The sequence below is a fragment of the Globicephala melas genome, chromosome 7 (assembly GCF_963455315.2).
Source record: "Globicephala melas chromosome 7, mGloMel1.2, whole genome shotgun sequence".
NCBI classification, from domain to species: domain Eukaryota; kingdom Metazoa; phylum Chordata; class Mammalia; order Artiodactyla; family Delphinidae; genus Globicephala; species Globicephala melas.
Genome location: NC_083320.1, coordinates 6,358,920 through 6,379,782, shown reverse-complemented (window position 1 = coordinate 6,379,782; position 20,863 = coordinate 6,358,920). Strand labels below are relative to the sequence as shown.

General features: G+C 46.3%; 1 protein-coding gene across 19 annotated transcripts in view; it reads left to right on the top strand.

Moving 5' to 3' along the window:
- Positions 1–20,863, top strand: part of TRPM8 (transient receptor potential cation channel subfamily M member 8) — a 159,330-nt gene that overhangs the window by 40,798 nt on the left and 97,669 nt on the right. For all 19 annotated transcript variants that reach the window (XR_009564502.1, XR_009564503.1, XM_060301688.1 and 16 more), the window contains 3 exons: positions 4,088–4,212; positions 15,078–15,151; positions 19,819–19,975. Coding sequence is in view for 17 of the 19 variants with exons in the window: in XM_060301688.1 (XP_060157671.1) it covers positions 4,088–4,212; positions 15,078–15,151; positions 19,819–19,975 (356 nt within the window). In the remaining 2 variants the exon portion in view is untranslated. The remainder of the gene's footprint in view (positions 1–4,087; positions 4,213–15,077; positions 15,152–19,818; positions 19,976–20,863) is intronic.

Here is a 20,863-nt window from a genome sequence, read left to right as displayed (position 1 = left end):
TTTTCTTTTTATGGCTGAGTAATATTCCATTGTATATTTAGAGTTTCAGAGCCCTGAAAATGTATGCAGTGTCCCCAGCCAATCTCCTCTCTGGGGCAGACTTGGCATTTTTTCTCTGGAGTACAAGTCAGACAGTCCAGATAAGACCAAGGGCCTGTGGCCGGTGGGATGTCAGTTTCATGTCCGGAAATGATTTCAAAGATATGATGTGAGAGAACAAAAATGCCCCGATTGTCATCAGTATTTATTATGTTATTGTTGACTCTCTTTTCCTTTTACCTTCAATTTATCGTTTATCCTCAATCGATCATTTTAGTGCTGATGGCTTCACCGCTCCTGCCTACCTCCACAAAGTCCTACTCCATGCTCTGCAGTCATCATAATTATTACATTATTATATTTTCCCTGTGGTTTAATCTCTCCCTCTCTGCTAGTTTTCCTCTGCCAAGATTTAAACATGATCCCACATCTTGGGAGGAAACAAGTCAGCCACGGACCCTCCCCTCCCTTCTAGCTACCCACCCGCCACGTGCTCTTGTGGATGGAGATGCCGTCTCTGGTGGTCCTCACTCTCTCATCCCACTTACTGAAATGTTCTCACTAAGGTCACTGGTTCTCTTAGCCTTGCCCAGCCTCTAGACACTTTTCCTATTTATTAAATATATTTTCCAGATTATTTAAGAAATATATTTAATTTGGGCAAATATAAAAAGTGAAAGAATAAAATTAAAATCACTCACAGTCCCAGCCCCACATGTGGCAATGGTGAACACCTTGGTGTATTTACTTCCGTGTGCCTTATACACATTATACGTAATGCATTTACATCCCTTACTTCGATAGCTGCCCTTCCTGAAGGTGGGTCATATGTCAGCTGCTGAACCACCTTTATAGGGAAGCTGAGAGGGTGAAAGACCCACTCAAGGTCACAGGGTGAGTGACTGAACGCGAGCTGACCATCTCTAAAGCCAGAGCTCCTGACCATGGTGATTTCTTGCCTCCGGCTTTTTTTCTACTCACAATAAATCCTATGACATTTTCCATGTCATTAAAATGCACCCACTTCATGGTATCATCCTTTTACTTCTGGGTGTAATGTGCTCCTACTGATGGAAGTTTAAGTCATTTCTAATCTTTCCTATGAAATGAATATCTTTTGAGTATACCCTTTGATGTGTTTCTGATGATTTCTTTTATCTAGAATTCTCCAAAGCCAATTCACTGGGTCAACGATGATAATACTTACATGTCTGGCTACATTATTGCCACATTCTTTTGCAGGCAGGAAGATGATTTTTACCCCCCCTGCAATTATACGAGAGTGTCTGTCCCACTAAGCTCTTCCCAACATCAAATGCTGTCATCTGAAATATCTCCCCTGGGTGTTTCATCACTGTTGGACTTTTCTTGTTTTTATTACTAGGAAGGCTTAGCATGTTTCTGTGTTTATTAGTGACTCGTGTTCCCTTGTTTGGTGGCTTTGGACTCTTTGGCCCATCTTCTCCACTGGATTTTGTGTGGTTCGACCCAGTGGTGTGATTTTATGACTTTTCCTTAGCGTGGGATGCATCGACTGGTTTCTCCCTGGTGTGGCTTTCATTCCCTCCTCCTTCTACTTTTCCAGTTCACCCCCTTTCAGGGGCGGGCCACCCTCTTTCCCAAGGTTCCTGGGGGGCCCTCTGGACCCTCTCCTCTCCTCTCCAGACCCCTCTGGAAGCCCTTGGTCCTTGACTTATGTCCCTCCTCCTGGAAACCCCTTTCACACCGAACCCTTAGCTCCTGCCTGTGTTTAGGAGATGGATAAACGGTACACCTGGAATACCTGGTCTGTGGGATGGTATGAAGAACGCCTGGACTCATAATTCAACACCTTGAACATCCCCTGGCCTCAGAAAACCAGTTAGAAACGAACATCGAATAAAGACATGTGAAATGTCAGAAAAGGGCAGATTCTGCATTTCTCACACAGCTTTCCCATTTCTTATTTGACTGAACTGTGATGAAAAAGCAAAAATACGCTTTTCTCCGTTGCAACGAAATAAGCAGTTTTTTCACTGTGAGCAAATGAAATCATTTCCTGACTGTCGGTGCCCTACTTAGAAGCCATTTGCTGTATGGGGATCATAGGAAATACCTTGCAGGATTGATTTGCGGTTTTGCCGTAATGTATGTAAAGTACCAATTAATACTCTGAGCCTCTCCGTGAAATGCCTGGGGAGAGAAGTAAAAGAAGCGCTCCTGTTTTAAACAGCCTGGCCTGAGGGTTCTGAGTGGGCTTTGAAGAAGCGCCGGTGTCTGTGGCGTGGGAGGGTTTTGAGGCTGGGACAGGTGACCTGGAGGAGGAGACAGGCTGAGGGCTCAGGAGTCGTGTGGCTGAGCCTTGGGTCTCAGGCCTTTCCTCGTGCAGGGGGTATGGAAGGCGAGTCGGAAGTAATTTGCAAACTGAAAGAGGATTTTGAGGGTGGGAGGGAGTGTTATGTAATCACTTAGATTATTCGCTCAATCAATATTGGTACAATTCTACTCTGTGCTCTGTGCCAGGCTCTGGGAATACAGTGCTGAACAGATAGATCTGTTTTTGTTTTTGTTTTTTGCGGTACACGGGCCTCTCACTGTTGTGGCCTCTCCCGTTGCGGAGCATGGGCTCCGGACGCACAGGCCCAGCGGCCATGGCTCACGGGCCCAGCCACTCCGCAGCATGTGGGATCTTCCCGGACCGGGGCACGAACCTGCATCCCCTGCATCGGCAGGCGGACTCTCAACCACTGCGCCACCAGGGAAGCCCCTAGATCTGGTTTTTGACTTAAGTAGGCAGACAGGGGCCAAACAGATCATGTAACAAATCAGGATACACACGGCTTGGTGGAGGGGAGATGGTGCTTCCAGAACAGGCCACCAGGCACCTGCGCCAGCCTGGGCGTCAGAGGTACCTCCCTGAAGAGATGGTGCATAAGGCCCGTAGGATGGGCGGGAGATAAGCAGCTGGGCAGGCTTTGAGGAAGAGGGTTCCAGATAGACGGTGGGACCTAGATGGGAAAAGCGGGGCCCCGTGAGGAACCTGGCCCAGAAGGAGAGGGAGGTGGGTGCAGTCATGTGGGGGAGGCAAGCAGGGCCCAGGTGGCAGCTGCGGGCCACTGGAGGGGCTGGAGAGGGGCGAGGGGGGTGCGACTGCCACTTGGATGTGGTGATGATGGAGGAGAGGGTGGGGGCAGAGGTCACAGGCAGCTGGGGGAGCTTGGTCCCAGGAGGAGACACAGGGAGGCGAGGTGTAGGAGAAGGATGATGCTCTTGTTCTAGAAACGTCTTGTTTGCTGTGTCTGCCGGACAGCCTGGGGATGTGGAGTAGCTCTCTGTGGATACGGGTCTGAGATAGTGTTTGGGAGACAGGAGGGACGGGTGGCTCCTGCAGCTGGGATGGAGGGTCTGAGCCCTAGAAGAGCAGGGGGCAGCCCGGAGGCATCTCCGTGGCAACTGAGGCTTCTGGGATGCCCGGGCTAATGGCCTGCTCTCCAGGCTGGGAGGGAATTCTTGCCGGGTGTCCTTGGGAACCACGTGCCGGCTCCGAGTCTCAGGGTGACCTGGAGCACACTGGCCCTCAGGCCCTACCGCCCCTGTGGGTCAAGGTCCTTCTCCCACTTCACTTGACCGCATCAGGGCAGAACTCCTCTCTGATGCCAGCCAGCCGGTCCTCTAGCTGCCACAGCTGCTAGCTGCAGTTCTGCAAGTTCCTTCACTACAAATCCATTAACTTCGAAGGAGCTATGATGCACCTCCTATGCGCAGTGGTCTGGGATGCGGGATCCCACCTCCCATAGGAGAGGGGAGCGCACCCAGGAGGGCCCTGCCCAGACGGGAGCGGTCAGGGAAGGGGTATGGAAGGACTGAACTCAAGCTGAGTCCTGGAGGATGAGAAGGAATGAAGCAAGGAGAGCAGAGGCAGGGGGACCAATGTCCTTTGGTGGTGGGGGGCGGGGCGGGGCTGGGGCATGGCAGACAGCGAGAGGGGGAGGGCATGGCGGTAAAGCTTTCAGTGAAGCCCGTCCACCGTTTGTGACCCCATCTTACCCTCCCTCCCCTTTCTCCACAGGGGAAGAGATGTCCTTCAAGGGCGCCCGGCTTAGCATGAGAAGCAGAAGGAACGGCACGCCGGACAGCACCCGGACCCTGTACTCCAGTGCGTCTCGCAGCACAGACGTGTCCTACAGCGAGAGCGTGAGTTGAGCCACGCCCCACCAACCCGCTGATATGTCAGAAAGCAGCCCTTTGCAGCTAGGATTCTTTGGGCACCAATACTCCTTCTTTAAAAAGATCATATCTCAACGTATGGCGTTTTGTTCTGTGGATTATTTTTTCTTTTCTGTGTAGTTTTTCAGGCATTCCTGTTTTGAAGATTGTGACCGCAACCTTGAGTTGCTAAAGAATGTACTTATTTGGGGCCTTTTTAAAAAAATAGCAGTGTTCATTTCTGCTGTAGAGCAAAGTGGTTCAGTTACACATATATATACCTGCTTTTTCACATGTTTTTCCATTGCGGTTTACTACAGGAGACTGGATCTAGTTCCCTGTGCTGTACAGTAGGACCTTGCTTATCCATTCAAGAATGCACTTGTTAAGTGACTTTTATGAAATCCTAAATACTGCACTTTTAATATTCCTTTTACTAGCTAATGCTTGGTGTCCTTTCTTCCAGCCCTGTGGGTTCACCTTGGAAGTGATTCTTGAAGTCCTTTTCTTCAACTCTATGGCCGGGGGCTCATTCTGGGTCTGCATTTGTTCTTGCCGTAGCTTCTAGCTGTTCTCCACAGCATCCCTCTCCTCCTTCCAAGCCCGTGTCCACACTGCTTTCAGGACATAGAGGCACACTGAGCTGTTGCTTAGGGGTGAGCGGACTCAGGGTGGGGCGCCCGGCAGGAGGCTCCCCGCTGGGCTGCGCTGCCTCTTCAGTCCCTCAGCCACCTCTAGTGGTTCCCGCAGGCTTTCTGTTCACTCTCACGTCCTAGTGAATACTCTCATTTGTCAGGAAATAAAGACAACGTTCCAGTCTGGTACCAAGCTTCCGCCGACTAGAGTGTTAAAAGTCGGGGTGGTGGCTAACTTTGGAAAAAGGAAGGAGGGACTGGGTGGGGGCTTCTGGGGTGCTGGGCATGTCAGTATTTTGATCTGCTGGGTGGGGTTCTTGGGGGCGCCCGTGCACTTGCCACTCCCAACACCCAGCGCCTCCTTAGATTTTGCACCTGCCGTCACCTTGACCCTGGTCCGGTGAGAATTACACAGTGGGCAGAGGGCGCTGGTGGCCTCTCCAATGCCCCCTCCTCCAGCCTCCAGCAGTGACGGACCTCTGGGAGGGCAGAAAAGGCCTTTCCGGATCATACTTGGACGCAGGCATGGGTGTCTCTGGGAGACAAAGGCTGACTCTCCCTTGCCATTCTCCTTTGGGCTCCCATGGGATTTCTGGATGGATTTCCCGCTCCCCTCAGAGAAGCCAGCTGCCCTGTGGGTAGAATTTCTGAGACCACCTAAGTACATCCCAGTTATGGGGGGGGGTCCTGTTTGCCCCTGAGACTACACACCTTTGCAAAGTACATTTTTCAGAGGGAACTTTTTTTTCTTTAAAGGCCTTTATTTTTTAATTAAAAAAAATTTTTTTGGCCACACATCATGCATGTGGGATCTTAGTTCCCTGACCAGAGATCGAACCCATGCCCCCTGCAGTGGAAGCATGAGTCTTAACCACTGGACCGCCAGGGAAGTCCCCAGAGGGAACTTTCAGCAACAAGGCAGTTTTTATCACCACCCCTCCTCCACCATCATCGATTTCACAAGCTTATACACATAAGCTTACACTGTTGAGTTTTCTTCATCTGTGTTAAGTAGACTTAACTAGTGAAGAGTAGACTTAATTAGTGAAGTAGACTTAATTAGTGAAGAGCTAGAAAATATTCTGAGGAAGAAAGGGCATCACAGGTTTTCAAAATTTTTCGCGTTCAGATGAGTGTAGGATTTAGTTTTGCTCTCTACATTTTTATTATTTGTAGAAAAGAACATGCAAATATAAATTCCCAGCCTAAGGAAGAATAATAAAATGAACACGCTTGCACCCACCATCAGCCCTTTTCAGGAGTCCCCCACGTGCCCTCCGTGCCAAAGGCGACAGCTATCCTGAATTTTGTGTTCCCTGGTCCTGCTTTTATTTATAAGCTTATGATTTGAACATATGTCCCTAAACAATACATGGCTTTGTTTTGTCTGTTTTGATATTTGTGGAATTACACAATAAGTATTCCTTTGTGAATTCATTTCTTTTTTCTTTCCTTTTTTTTTTTTACATCTTTATTGGAGTATAATTGCTTTACAATGGTGTGTTAGTTTCTGCTTTATAACAAAGTGAATCAGTTATACATATACATATGTTCCCATATCTCTTCCCTCTTGTGTCTCCCTCCCTCCCACCCTCCCTATCCCACCCCTCCAGGTGGTCACAAAGCACCGAGCTGATCTCCCTGTGCTATGCGGCTGCTTCCCACTAGCTATCTATTTTACGTTTGGTAGTGTATATATGTCCATGCCACTCTCTCGCTTTGTCACAGCTTACCCTTCTCCCTCCCCATATCCTCAAGTCCATTCTCTAGTAGGTCTGTGTCTTTATTCCTGTCTTACCCCTAGGTTCTTCATGACATTTTTTCCCTTAAATTCCATATATGTGTGTTAGCATATGGTATTTGTCTTTCTCTTTCTGAATTACTTCACTCTGTATGACAGACTCTAGGTCTATCCACCTCATTACAAATAGCGCAATTTCGTTTCTTTTTATGGCTGAGTAATATTCCATTGTATATATGTGCCACATCTTCTTTATCCATTCATCCGATGATGGACACTTAGGTTGTTTCCATCTCAGGGTTATTGTAAATAGAGCTGTAATGAACATTTTGGTACATGACTCTTTTTGAATTATGGTTTTCTCAGGGTATATGCCCAGTAGTGGGATTGTTGGGTCATATGGTAGTTCTATTTGTAGTTTTTTAAGGAACCTCCATACTGTTCTCCACAGTGGCTGTATTAATTTACATTCCCACCAACAGTGTAAGAGGGTTCCCTTTTCTCCACACCCTCTCCAGCATTTATTGTTTCTAGATTTTTTGATGATGGCCATTCTGACTGGTGTGAGATGATATCTCATTGTAGTTTTGATTTGCATTCTCTAATGATTAATGATGTTGAGCATTCTTTCATGTGTTTGTTGGCAGTCTGTATATCTTCTTTGGAGAAATGTCTATTTAGGTCTTCTGCCCATTTTTGGATTGGGTTGTTTGTTTTTTTGTTACTGAGCTGCATGAGCTGCTTATAAATTTTGGAGATTAATCCTTTTTAAGTTGCTTCATTTGCAAATATTTTCTCCCACTCTGAGGGTTGTCTTTTGGTCTTGTTTATGGTTTCCTTTGCTGTGCAAAAGCTTTGAAGTTTCATTAGGTGCCATTTGTTTATTTTTATTTCCATTTCTCTAGGAGGTGGGTCAAAAAGGATATTGCTGTGATTTATGTCATAGAGTGTTCTGCCTATGTTTTCCTCTAAGAGTTTGATAGTTTCTGGCCTTACATTTAGGTCTTTAATCCATTTCGAGCTTATTTTTCTGTATGGTGTTAGGGAGTGATCTAATCTCATACTTTTACATGTACCTGTCCAGTGTTCCCAGCACCACTTATTGAAGAGGCTGTCCTTTCTCCACTGTACATTCCTGCCTCCTTTATCAGAGATAAGGTGACCATATGTGCGTGGGTTTATCTCTGGGATTTCTATCCTGTTCTATTGATCTTTCTGTTTTTGTGCCAGTACCATACTGTCTTGATTACTGTAGCTTTGTAGTATAGTCTGAAGTCAGGGAGCCTGATTCCTCCAGCTCCATTTTTCGTTCTCAAGATTGCTTTGGCTATCCGGGGTCTTTTGTGTTTCCATACAAATTGTGAAATATTTTGTTCTAGTTCTGTGAAAAATGCCAGTGGTAGTTTGATAGGGATTGCATTGAATCTGTAGATTGCTTTGGGTAGTAGAGTCATTTTCACAATGTTGATTCTTCCAATCCAAGAACATGGTATATCTCTCCATCTATTTGTATCATCTTTAATTTCTTTCATCAGTGTCTTATAATTTTCTGCATACAGGTCTTTTGTCTCCTTAGGTAGGTTTATTCCGAGATATTTTATTCTTTTTGTTGCAGTGGTAAATGGGAGTGTTTTCTTGATTTCACTTTCAGATTTTTCATCATTAGTGTATAGGAATGCCAGAAATTTCTGTGCATTAATTTTGTATCCTGCTACTTTACCAAATTCATTGATTAGCTCTAGTAGTTTTCTGGTAGCATCTTTAGGATTCTCTATGTATAGTATCATGTCATCTGCAAACAGTGACAGCTTTACTTCTTCTTTTCCAATTTGGATTCCTTTTATTTCCTTTCCTTCTCTGATTGCTGTGGCTAAAACTTCCAAAACTATGTTGAATAAGAGTGGTGAGAGTGGGCAACCTTGTCTTGTTCCTGATCTTAGTGGAAATGCTTTCAGTTTTTCACCATTGAGGATGATGTTGGCTGTGGGTCTGTCATATATGGCCTTTATTATGTTGAGGTAAGTTCCCTCTATGCCTACTTTCTGCAGGGTTTTTATCATAAATGGGTGTTGAATTTTGTCGAAAGCTTTCTCTGCATCTATTGAGATGATCATATGGTTTTTCTCCTTCAGTTTGTTAGTATGGTGTATCACGTTGATTGATTTGCATATATTGAAGAATCCTTGCATTCCTGGAATAAACCCCACTTGATCATGGTGCATGATCCGTTTAACGTGCTGTTGGATTCTGTTTGCTAGTATTTTGTTGAGGATTTTTGCATCTATGTTCATCAGTGATATTGGCCTGTAGTTTTCTTTCTTTCTGACATCCTTGTCTGGTTTTGGTATCAGGGTGATGGTGCCCTCGTAGAATGAGTTTGGGAGTGTTCCTCCCTCTGCTATATTTTGGAAGAGTTTCAGAAGGATAGGTGTTAGCTCTTCTCTAAACGCTTGATAGAATTCGCCTGTGAAGCCATCTTGTCCTGGGCTTTTGTTTGTTGGAAAATTTTTAATCACAGTTTCAATTTCAGTGCTTGTGATTGGTCTGGTCTTATTTTCTATTTCTTCCTGATTCAGTCTTGGCAGGTTGTGCATTTCTAAGAATTTGTCCATTTCTTCCAGGTTGTCCATTTTATTGGCATAGAGTTGTTTGTAGTAATCTCTCATGATCTTTTGTATTTCTGCAGTGTCAGTTGTTACTTCTCCTTTTTCATTTCTAATTCTATTGATTTGAGTCTTCTCCCTTTTTTTCTTGATGAGTCTGGCTAATGGTTTATCAATTTTGTTTATTTTCTCAAAGAACCAGCTTTTAGTTTTATTGATCTTTGCTATCATTTCCTTCATTTCTTTTTCATTTATTTCTGATCTGATTTTTATGATTTCTTTCCTTCTGCTAACTTTGGGTTTTTTTGTTCTTCTTTCTCTAATTGCTTTAGGTGCAAGGTTAGGTTGTTTATTCGAGATGTTTCTTGTTTCTTAAGGTAGGATTGTATTGCTATAAGCTTCCCTCTTAGAACTGCTTTTGCTGCATCCCATAGATTTTGGGTCGTCGTGTCTCCATTGTCATTTGTTTCTAGGTATTTTTTGAGTTCCTCTTTGATTTCTTCAGTGATCACTTCATTATTAAGTAGTGTATTGTTTAGCCTCCATGTGTTTGTATTTTTTACAGATCTTTTCCTGTAATTGATATCTAGTCTCATAGCGTTGTGGTCGGAAAAGATACTTGATACAATTTCAATTTTCTTAAATTTACCAAGGCTTGATTTGTGACCCAAGATATGATCTATCCTGGAGAATGTTCCATGAGCACTTGAGAAAAATGTGTATCCTGTTGTTTTTGGACGGAATGTCCTATAAATATCAATTAAGTCCATTTTGTTTAATATATCATTTAAAGCTTGTGTTTCCTTATTTATTTTCATTTTGGATGATCTGTCCATTGGTGAAAGTGGGGTGTTAAAGTCCCCTACTATGAATGTGTTACTGTCAATTTCCCCTTTTATGACTGTTAGTATTTGCCTTATGTATTGAGGTGCTCCTATGTTGAGTGCATAAATATTTACAACTGTTATATCTTCTTCTTGGATCGATCCCTTGATCATTATGTAGTGTCCTTCTTTGTCTCTTCTAATAGTCTTTATTTTAAAGTCCATTTTGCCTGATATTAGAATCGGTACTCCAGCTTTCTTTTGGTTTCCATTTGCATGAAACGTCTTTTTCCATCCCCTTACTTTCAGTGTGTATGTGTCTCTAGGTCTGAAGTGGGTCTCTTGTAGGCAGCAAATATATGGGTCTTGTTTTTGTATCCATTCAGCCATTCTGTGTCTTTTGGTGGGAGCATTTAGTCCATTTACATTTAAGGTAATTATTGATATGTATGTTCCTATTCCCATTTTCTTTATTGTTTTGGGTTTGTTATTGTAGGTCTTTTCCTTCTCTTGTGTTTCTTGCCTAGAGAAGTTCCTTTAGCAGTTGTTGTAAAGCTGGTTGGTGGTGCTGAACTCTCTCAGCTCTTGCTTGTCTCTAAAGGTTTTAATTTCTCCATCAAATCTGAATGAGATCCTTGCTGGGTAGAGTAATCTTGGTTGCAGGTTTTTCTCCTTCATCACTTTAAATATGTCCTGCCAGTCCCTTCTGGCTTGCAGAGTTTCTGCTGAAAGATCAGCTGTTAACCTTATGGGGATTCCCTTGTGTGTTATTTGTTGTTTTTCCCTTGCTGCTTTTAATATGTTTTCTTTGTATTTAATTTTTGACAGTTTGATTAATATGTGTCTTGGCGTATTTCTCCTTGGATTTATCCTGTATGGGACTCTCTGTGCTTCCTGGACTTGATTAACTATTTCCTTTCCCATATTAGGGAAGTTTTCAACTATAATCTCTTCAAATACTTTCTCAGTCCCTTTCTTTTTCTCTTCTTCTTCTGGAACCCCTATAATTCAAATGTTGGTGTGTTTAATGTTGTCCCAGAGGTCTCTGAAACTTGTCCTCAGTTCTTTTCATTCTTTTTTCTTTATTCTGCTCTGCAGTAGTTATTTCCACTATTTTATCTTCCAGGTCACTTATCCATTCTTCTGCCTCAGTTATTCTGCTATTGATCCCATCTAGAGTATTTTTAATTTCATTTATTGTGCTGTTCATCATTGTTTGTTTCAACTTTAGTTCTTCTAGGTCCTTGTTAAATGTTTCTTGCATTTTCTCTATTCTATTTCCAATATTTTGGATCATCTTTACTGTCATTACTCTGAATTATTTTTCAGGTAGACTGCCTATTTCCTCTTCATTTGTTAGGTCTGGTGCATTTTTATCTTGCTCCTTCATCTGCTGTGTGTTTTTCTGTCTTCTCATTTTGCTTATCTTACTGTGTTTGGGGTCTCCTTTTTGCAGGCTGCAGGTTCGTAGTTCCCGTTGTTTTTGGTGTCTGTCTCCAGCGGCTAAGGTTGGTTCAGTGGGTTGTGTAGGCTTCCTGGTGGAGGGGACTAGTGCCTGTGTTCTGGTGGATGAGGCTGGATTTTGTCTTTCTGGTGGGCAGGTCCACGTCTGGTGGTGTGTTTTGGGGTGTCTGTGGCCTTATTATGATTTTAGGCAGCCTCTCTGCTAATGGGTGGGGTTGTGTTCCTGTCTTGCTAGTTGTTTGGCATAGGATGTCCAGCACTGTAGCTTGCTGGTCGTTGAGTGAAGCTGGGTGCTGGTGTTGAGATGGAGATCTCTGCGAGATTTTCGCTGTTTGATATTATGTGGAGCTGGGAGGTCTCTTGTGGACCAGTGTCCTGAAGTTGGCTCTCCCACCTCAGAGGCACAGCACTGACTCCTGGCTGCAGCACCAAGAGCCTTCCATCCACACGGCTCAGAATAAAAGGGAGAAAAAGTAGAAAGAAAGAATTAGTAGAAGTAGAAAGAAAGAAAGAAAGAAGGGAGGGAGGGAGGGAGGAAGGAAGCAAAAAAGGAAGAAGATAAAGTAAAATAAAGTAAGATAAAATATAATAAATATATTAAAATAAAATAATTATTAAGAGAAAAAAAGAAAAAAATATTAAAAAACAAAAACAAACCAACAACAAAAACAGACGGATAGAACCGTAGGACAAATGGTGGAAGCAAAGCTATACAGACAAAATCTCACACAGAAGCATACACATACACACTCACAAAAAGAGGAAAAGGGGAAAAAATCATAAATCTTGCTCTCAAAGTCCACCTCCTTAATTTGGGATGATTGGTTGTCTGTTCATGTATTCCACAGATGCAGGTACATCAAGTTGATTGTGGAGATTTAATCCGCTGCCCCTGAGGCTGCTGGGAGAGATTTCCGTTTCTCTTCTTTGTTCTCACAGCTCCGGGGGCTCAGTTTTGGATTTGGCCCCGCCTCTGCGTGTAGGTCGCTGGAGGGTGTCTGTTCTTCGCTCAGACAGGACGGGGTTAAAGGAGCCGCTGCTTCGGGGGCTCTGGCTCACTCAGGCCGGGAGGAGGGAGGGGCACGGAGTGCGGGGCGGGCCTGCGCGGCAGAGGCCAGCGTGACGTTGCACCAGCGTGAGGCGCGCCGTGCATTCTTCCGGGGGAGTTGTCCCTGGATCCCGGGACCCTGGCGGTGGCGGGCTGCACAGGCTCCCCGGAAGGGGAGTGTGGGGAGTGACCTGTGCTTGCACAGAGGCTTCTTGGTGGCGGCAGCAGCAGCCTTAGCGTCTCCCGCCCGTCTCTGGGGTCCGCGCTGTTAGCCGCGGCTCGCGCCCGTCTCTGGGGTCCGCGCTTTTAGCCGCGGCTCGCGCCCGTCTCTGGAGCTCCTTTAAGCAGCGCTCTTAATCCCCTCCCCTCGCGCAGCAGGAAACAAAGAGGGAAGAAAAAGTCTCTTGCCTCTTCGGCAGGTCCTGACTTTTCCCCGGACTCCCTCCTGGCCAGCCGTGGTGCACTAGCCCCTTGCAGGCTGTGTTCACGCCGCCAACCCCAGTCCTCTCCCTGCCTCCGACCGAAGCCCGAGCCTCAGCTCCCAGCCCCGCCCGCCCCAGCGGGTGAGCAGACAAGCCTCTCGGGCTGGTGAGTGCCGGCCGGCCCTGCGGGAATCTCCCCGCTTTGCCCTCCCCACCCCTGTGGCTGCGCTCTCCTCCGCGGCTCCGAAGCTTCCCCCTCCGCCACCCGCAGTCTCCGCCCGCGAAGGGGCTTCCTAGTGTGTGGACACTTTTCCTCCTTCACAGCTCCCTCCCACTGGTGCAGGTCCCATCCCTATCCTTTTGTCTCTGTTTATTCTTTTTTCTTTTTCCCTACCCAGGTACGTGGGGGGTTTCTTGCCTTTTGGGAGGTCTGAGGTCTTCTGCCAGCCTTCAGTAGGTGTTCTGTAGGAGTTGCTCCACGTGTAGATGTATTTCTGGTGTATCTGTGGGGAGGAAGGTGATCTCCGCGTCTTACTCTTCCGCCATCTTCCCGGAAGCTCCCGTGAATGCATTTCTTGCTCACCATCCTGTGTTTGTGGTCCCTCTCTGTTGCCAGGTGTAATGGCTGTCGATTCACTCCTGCTGGGCCACCTTCCATCCTGTGCATGTCTGTCCAGCCTAAGCGTGGTGAACATTTGGGTTTCAGGTTTTGCTCTTAGGAGCAGGGCCACTGTGAGCCTTCCTGGATGTGAGATGTTCTCTCTGGAGAAGGTTCTTCGACTTGAGGCCGATGGGTAAAGGCGAACACCTCTCCCTCATGGGAATTGGGGTTAAGACACAGGACTTCTGGAGAAACTTGGGGCACGTGGTCCCCATGCTCTGATGTCTCAGGATGTACGTTGGTGGGGGTAGGGGCTAGCAAAGGGGGAGACTGCTGAAGGCGTGGTGGACCTTCTTCCAGGAGAGGAAGTGCCGTCTCCCTTTTCGTGGTGACCTCATTGTGGGGGGGGTGACGAGTCAGGCCTGGCTTTGGTGCAAGGCCGGGGGGCAAACCCACATGACACTGTCTGAGAACTGCTGGCGCCCGGTGACCTGAGGGAAGTGGGTTTGGGCTGCCAGCCCCACGTCCACGGAACAAGACAAACCCCTAAAGCTGGCAGCGCGGTGCCAGGCATCTGAGCTTGCAGGTCATTCACAGGACACAGGGACTGTTTCTAGGGGACAGTGGTGGACAGTTTCCCAGGGTGGTCGAGCCAGTTCCCTCCCGGCCCGTAGCGGGCTGAGGCCCCCCCGCCTGGCTCTTCACTGGCATTTGGTGCCAATGGCTTCTCGATTTTTCCAGCCTGGTGGGTGTGTAATGGGATGTCATCGTGGTTTCACTTCACATTTGCCTCATTACTGACAAGGCTGAGCTCCTTTTCACACATCTGTGTGTCCTCTTTTATTTAATGCCTGTTCATGTCTTTTGCCTTTTTCCCACGAGGTTGTCTGTCTTATTCGTAGTGACTTACAGTCTTTTATATATTCCATTTACCAATCTTATGATGATTAATATATGTCGCAAATATCTTCTCCCACTTTGAGGAGTGTAAATATTTTCAAAGTATTCTTCAACTCCAAGGGGTTTGTTTCTGCCAACTAAAGGGAAGCGTTCTGTCGTTTGTCAGAATTAGGTCCCGGATATGCCTCACCACCTTGCGCATGGGGGGACAGATGCAACTCTGGAAGGAGCATTTGGAATATACCTTCTTTTGAAAAGCAAGCGTAAGAGGAACTAGAATCTGCAATAAAACATTATTTATGCTAAACTATCAATAAATGCTTATATTCCCCCGGTTGCCTTAGAGTCAGAAAAACATACTTTGTATGTATATAATGACATTTGTTACAAGATGATGCCAAGTAACTTTTAGAAAAATTTGCATTTAGTTATAAAAATGTAAACATATGCCTCTTTTTACAAACTTTGTGTACTCTAAAAGCATGAATGGATGCTGGTTGCTATGATGTGTGGTGAATCCTTAAAACCTTTGAAGTAGGTTTAAGTCATTCATGAAGAGCAGCAGGGGGTGAGAACAAATTAGTGACGTGTTGTTCCAATGTTTTTTCTCCAAAGGACTTGGTGAATTTCATTCAAGCAAATTTTAAGAAACGGGAGTGTGTCTTCTTTACCAAAGATTCCAAGGCCACGTAAGCAACTACTTTGCCTCCATTTTTTGCTACCATGTTCAAAAATAAATTATTGACCACCATGATGACAGACAAACAAATTGCTCACTAGTTCATTATTCAAGTTGTTTGCATCTTGCAATTCTCAGAAACGGTGTGTGAACAGGAAGAGTTTGGCAAGCAGCTTGTCCCTGGAGAGGTATCAACTCATTTCATATTTTAAGCTTTGTCAGTAGTTGGTAAAGGCTCCAAGACAGGCTGTCACTCTCTTTGATATTCCCACGAGCCTGGGAGCCCACCGGAGTGGCCATGGCAGTGAACCTTGTTGTTTCATAGCGGTTGGCAGGAGACACCAGGCATGCGCGCGTGTGGCAATCTGACCGGCTCCTCTGCCAGGCTGTTGACTGTGGCCCTTCCCATCTGACCGGGTGTTCATCTTGTCTGAATCTCGTGTGTCTTGAAACATCGAGGCTGAGTCACAAAAGCCTTGGGGAGCACCTCCAGCAGCTCTGCCCCCAGGGGGTCCTCAGCGAATGCTACCTAGTGGGCCAGTGATAAGTGGACTGACCTCTGAGGTTTCCCACAGAAGGTGCCCTGGGATCTAACGAAGTGATTTTAGTCCTCCCTCCCTCTCACCTTTTTCCTCTCTGCCCCCTCTCTTTTGCTTACTGGTGATAGGAGAGAGTCTAGCTATTAATATTTTTTAATTGAAGTATAGTTGGTTTACAAAGTTGTGTTAATTTCAGCAAAGTGATTCAGTTATGAACATAGATACCTTCTTTTCAAAATATTCTTTTCCATGATGGTTTATCATAGGATACTGAGTATAGTTCCTGGTGCCATGCAGTACGACCTTGTTGTTTATCCACTCTATATGTAATAGTCCAGCTATTAATTGATTGTTTACCTGCTGCTGTAGTTTGTAATTAAAGCACTGATTCTGTTGAACAGAGGCAGTGCCCAGAGGAAGGCAGTAAGAGCAGGGGCCTAAGAACCAGTGTTGGATCCAACCTTGGCCTGGCTGCCTGCTCACTGCATGAACTTGAACCAATTATTCCCTTTTCTGAACTGAATCCTCTTATCCTAAACCGCTGGCAAAGTACACCTCCTGGGTTGTAGTAAGGGTGCAGTGGGACGATACATAAAATTCCTGCCGTAGAAAGTTCTCAGTCAGTGTGCTTTCCTACTTTGTACGAATTAGAAAGCGAACATTGGAAAAACTAAGAGATCTCTATTTTGTCATTGGTATAAACTTAGTCATTATGAGTCATTTTGACAGAGTATAAACTCTGTGAGTCGGTTATTTATTCCCCACATGTTTCCCTGAAAGATTTTGCCGTTAATCTATTTGTTTGACTGGTAGAAAACACTGTTTGGATTTGTTCACTCATTCAACAAATATTTATTGGGCATTGACTCTGTCGTGGGGACTCATGTACTTGACTGCTAATTCTACAACTGCCCCGCAAGGTAGCTGTTATCATTTGACTGACAAGGCAAGTGAGGCCGGGAGGGGCTCAGTGTTTCACCCAGGGTCACATGGCTGGCAGGGGATAGATGAAGGATTGAACTCAGTTTTCTGATTCCTCCCTGTGCATTCCTTTTATGCCCAGCTCCTGCCCCTTCTAGGAACAATCCTGTCTTGAGCTGACTGTAGTCATCAGCACCTTGTCAGTTGCAGATATCCAGTCTAATTGGCCTAAGTGAGTGGTGATTGTAATGGGACAGCCACATCCAGGGCTCAGTGTCACCAAGACCCTGCCTCTTTCTACCTGTGGTTCTGTCCTTCTCTGGGTGGGCAGGCTCCTTATTAGTGGTGGCAGAATGGACACCACCACTCTGGCTGACACCTTTTCAGCTTACCAGTGAGGGGAAGGAGGGCTTTGTTTCTAGCAATTCCACCCAAAGTCCTGGGCTCACGTTCATGGCTCTTATTGGCCTGGCATGGGTCAGGCACCCACTCTAATCCCTGCAACTGGGCAATGGAATATGTGACTGGCCAGCCTTGGGTGTTGTGTCCACATGGACCTGGTGTGGAAAGGATGATTCCTCAGAGGAAAATCAGGTGTTCCTACTAGCAGAAGGAGAAGTGGATGCAAGGTAGGGAAACCTATGGCTGTCCACCTTATGGTGCTTGACTACCACTCAAGTCTGGCCCCAAATAAAGGGAGATGTGGTGAGCAGTCCCTGCCCTCCACACCACCAGCACAGGACAGGAACACCTCAGGGTCTTCCAGTGCCCATGTCAGAGGGGACCCAAGGTTATACACCAGAGTCAAGACTCTACAAGATTTTAACTTCTTGTATTTACTATTTTCATCTCTCCATCGGCAGTGGGGATGCTCTGTGTAATCTGGATTACTCATTGGACAGGTGAATCAAGGGAAAGGACGAGTAATAGCGTTACGGTAATTTTGCAGCTACTTACCACATCAGCTGACATAGGCTGCCCCAGATCTCCCCAGAGCTGCTTCACATGTGCTAAGCCCAGACCACTCATGTTTCTCTACTTTAAACCCTTCGGATGTCTGTTTCTTGCGTGGTCACTAGGGAGTGATGCCAGACCATGACTCCTATTGCCAGGTACCCTCTGAGACACTGCTCTCCAGCTTAGGGGCCACCCCCTGGCACTCCTGAGGCTGTAAGTCCCTGGATCTGGGTTTATTCTCTTCAGTTCTCACTGCCTCGGCCAGGCTGGGTTCTAGGTAGAAAAAGGAAGAACATTACTTTTGCTGTAACGGGCTCTGTGTAATGGAACTCTCCATTATTACTATGATGGGAATATTCTTTTTTTAAATTAAAAAAAACTTAAAAAAAACTTTATTTATTTAATTTATTTTTGGCTGCATTGGAGCTTCGCTGCTGCACACGGGCTTTCTTTAGTTGCGGCGAGTGGGGGCTACTCTTTGTTGTGGTGCGCGGGCTTCTCATTGTGGTGGCTTTTCTTGTTGCAGAGCATTGGCTCTAGGCACGTGGGCTTCAGTAGTTGCAGCATGCAGGTTCAGTAGTTGTGGCTCACGGGCTCTAGAGTGCAGGCTCAGTAATTGTGGTGCATGGGCTTAGCTGCTCCGCGGCGTGTGGGATCTTCCTGGACCAGGGCTCGAACCCGTGTCCCCTGCGTTGGCAGGCGGATTCTTAACCACTGCACCACCAGGGAAGTCCCAGAAATATTTTTTTATCTTCATCGTCCCGTATGGTAGCCACTAGCCACTTGTGACTAGTGAGCGTTTGAAATGTGGCTAGTGCAACCATGGCATTGAATTTTCAAATTAAGTTAAATTAAATTACATTTAAAGTCAGTTGCCACACATGGCTAGTGGCTACTATATTGACAGTGAGGCTCCAAAGGATTCAGACTTGTCCTGAGGGGTAGAACTAGCGTCCTGCCGCTCTCCCGTCCTCTCCGTCTCCCCTCTCTGTCACTCCTTTGCCTTCTCCATGTATCTGTGCTCCTGACGCCTTCCTGGCATTCTTCCTGCCTCTTCCCCATTTGTATGCCAGTTCATGTAAATTGGTGCTTGGAGGGCTACCAGCCCCATCATCAAGATGGAGACAGGGGTCACCCGAGACACACCCCTACCCTTGGAAGGGAAAAGGGCTCGAGAGTTGGTCTTCAGTTGTAGCAAAGACAGGTGGGGCAGGGAATTCCCTCCCCAATCCTGCAATGAACTTGGGTGGGTGTGGACAGACCCCAAAGGATAGTGGGACAGTAACAGCTAAAGACAGAGGGGAGGAAGCCAACTTGGACCCTAGTGAGGAGGACCCTGAGACCAGTGGGAGCAGCCCCCAGGCTCAGTTGGAGAAAAGGCTAAGGCAACTGTTATCAATTCTGGTTGACTTTTCTTTTCTTGGCCAAACTGAGTGATGCCCCAGGCAACTGTTCCGAAAGAGGCAAGATTTCTGGTGGAGGAGTGACTTTGGATCCAGGTTCTAGCTCAATTTTTATAGCTCTAGAAAATATTGAATGTTTTGACGTATATTTTTGAATACAGATAATTTCCATACTTATAGTAATTAAGACTTTCAGTTGCAAGGAACCCGAGCTAGCTTAACCTAAATGGGGAGATTTACTCTAAGGAAATAGAAGTGCCATGCAGAACCTGAGAGAGAGAAGTGGCTGGGAGTCTAGAATTGTTAGGACCGTGGCTGGAGCAGGTGGAGGCTCAAGAGGTCTTCTCTGTTTGTCTTTTATCCCCTCCTCTCCCTGCATTCATGCTTTCTTCTTTCTCAGCGGAGATACAATCGTACTGTGTTGCCTGGATCTTCCATGTCACAGGGGTAAAACACCAAGATAGTTTTTTTTTTTTTTTTTTTTTGCGGTACGCGTGCCTCTCACTGCCGTGGCCTCTCCCGTTGCAGAGCACAGGCTCCGGACCCACAGGCTCAGCGGCCATGGCTCACGGGCCCAGCCGCTCCTCGGCATGTGGGACCTTCCCGGACCAGGGCATGAACCCGTGTCCCCTGCATCGGCAGGCGGACTCTCGACCACTGCACCACCAGGGAAGCCCCCGCAAGATAGTTTTTAAACAACCGAGATGATGAAAATAGTCTGAAAATTAGATGCGATGGTGAAATCTCTTTTCGTGTTTATTTAAGCTAATCGTGTGTGGTCTATTCTAAGAAACGTGATGAAATATTTAAGCAGGTTTAATGAAAGCTATTCTTCCCATCAATATCCTTCCGCCCAGGGAAAATGTGTGCAAGTGTGGCTATACCCAGAGCCAGCACACAGAAGGCACCCAGACCAACCAAAATGAGAAATGGAATTACAAGAAGCACACCAAGGAATTCCCCACTGACGCTTTTGGGGATATTCAGTTTGAGACTCTGGGGAAGAAAGGGAAGGTAAGCAATGCTTTCCTACTTGCACTAGCTAATCCATATGCTAACATGGTGTGGGCTACCTTGAGTTACCTTGAATTGTCTAATAGTACGCATGGAGGTGGGAGAGGTGGGTAGTCAATCCAAAAATGATTGCAGAAGAAGATAAATCTTGTGAAAAATCAAAAGCCGTGATTAGATTATGTGCCATGGCAACACTCCATGGGCGAGGACTGGCTTGTCAGCCAGGGTCCTTTCTCTAGGCACAGGGCAGGGTCATGTGACATCACGTTGGCCCTCACTGCTACAAAAGGCCCGACAGATGTGCTTGTGAATCATCATCTGGTTTAGTTTGGCATGTGACATTCTTGAGAATAAATGTGGCCTTGAATAAGGTGACATTCTCCTCTACACGATCACACTGCAGGCTCTTACACAGGATTCTACAAAGATGTTCTTTTTTTTTTTTGTGGTACGTGGGCCTCTCACCGCTGCGGCCTCTCCCGTTGCGGAGCACAGGCTCCGGACGCACAGGCCCAGCGGCCATGGCTCACGGGCCCAGCCGCCCCGCGGCACGTGGGATCCTCCCGGACCGGGGCACGAACCTGCGTCCCCTGCATCGGCAGGCGGACCCTCAACCACTGCACCACCAGGGAAGCCCTCTACAAAGATGTTTAATGATTATGTCAAATGAAAAAAAAAAAAAAAAGCACAACATGAGAGTTGTGAGTTAAGTTTTATTTGGGGCAAAATGAGGACTGTAGCCCAGGAGACAGTGTCTCAGAGAGCTCTGAGGAACTGCTCCGAAGGGGGTGGGGGCGGTGTTATCTGTGATTTTAGAGAAGGGGGGACGTGCAGTCAAGCACACATGTTGGCAGAGGTTTCTTGCCCGTCACGAGGAGCAGATGTGTC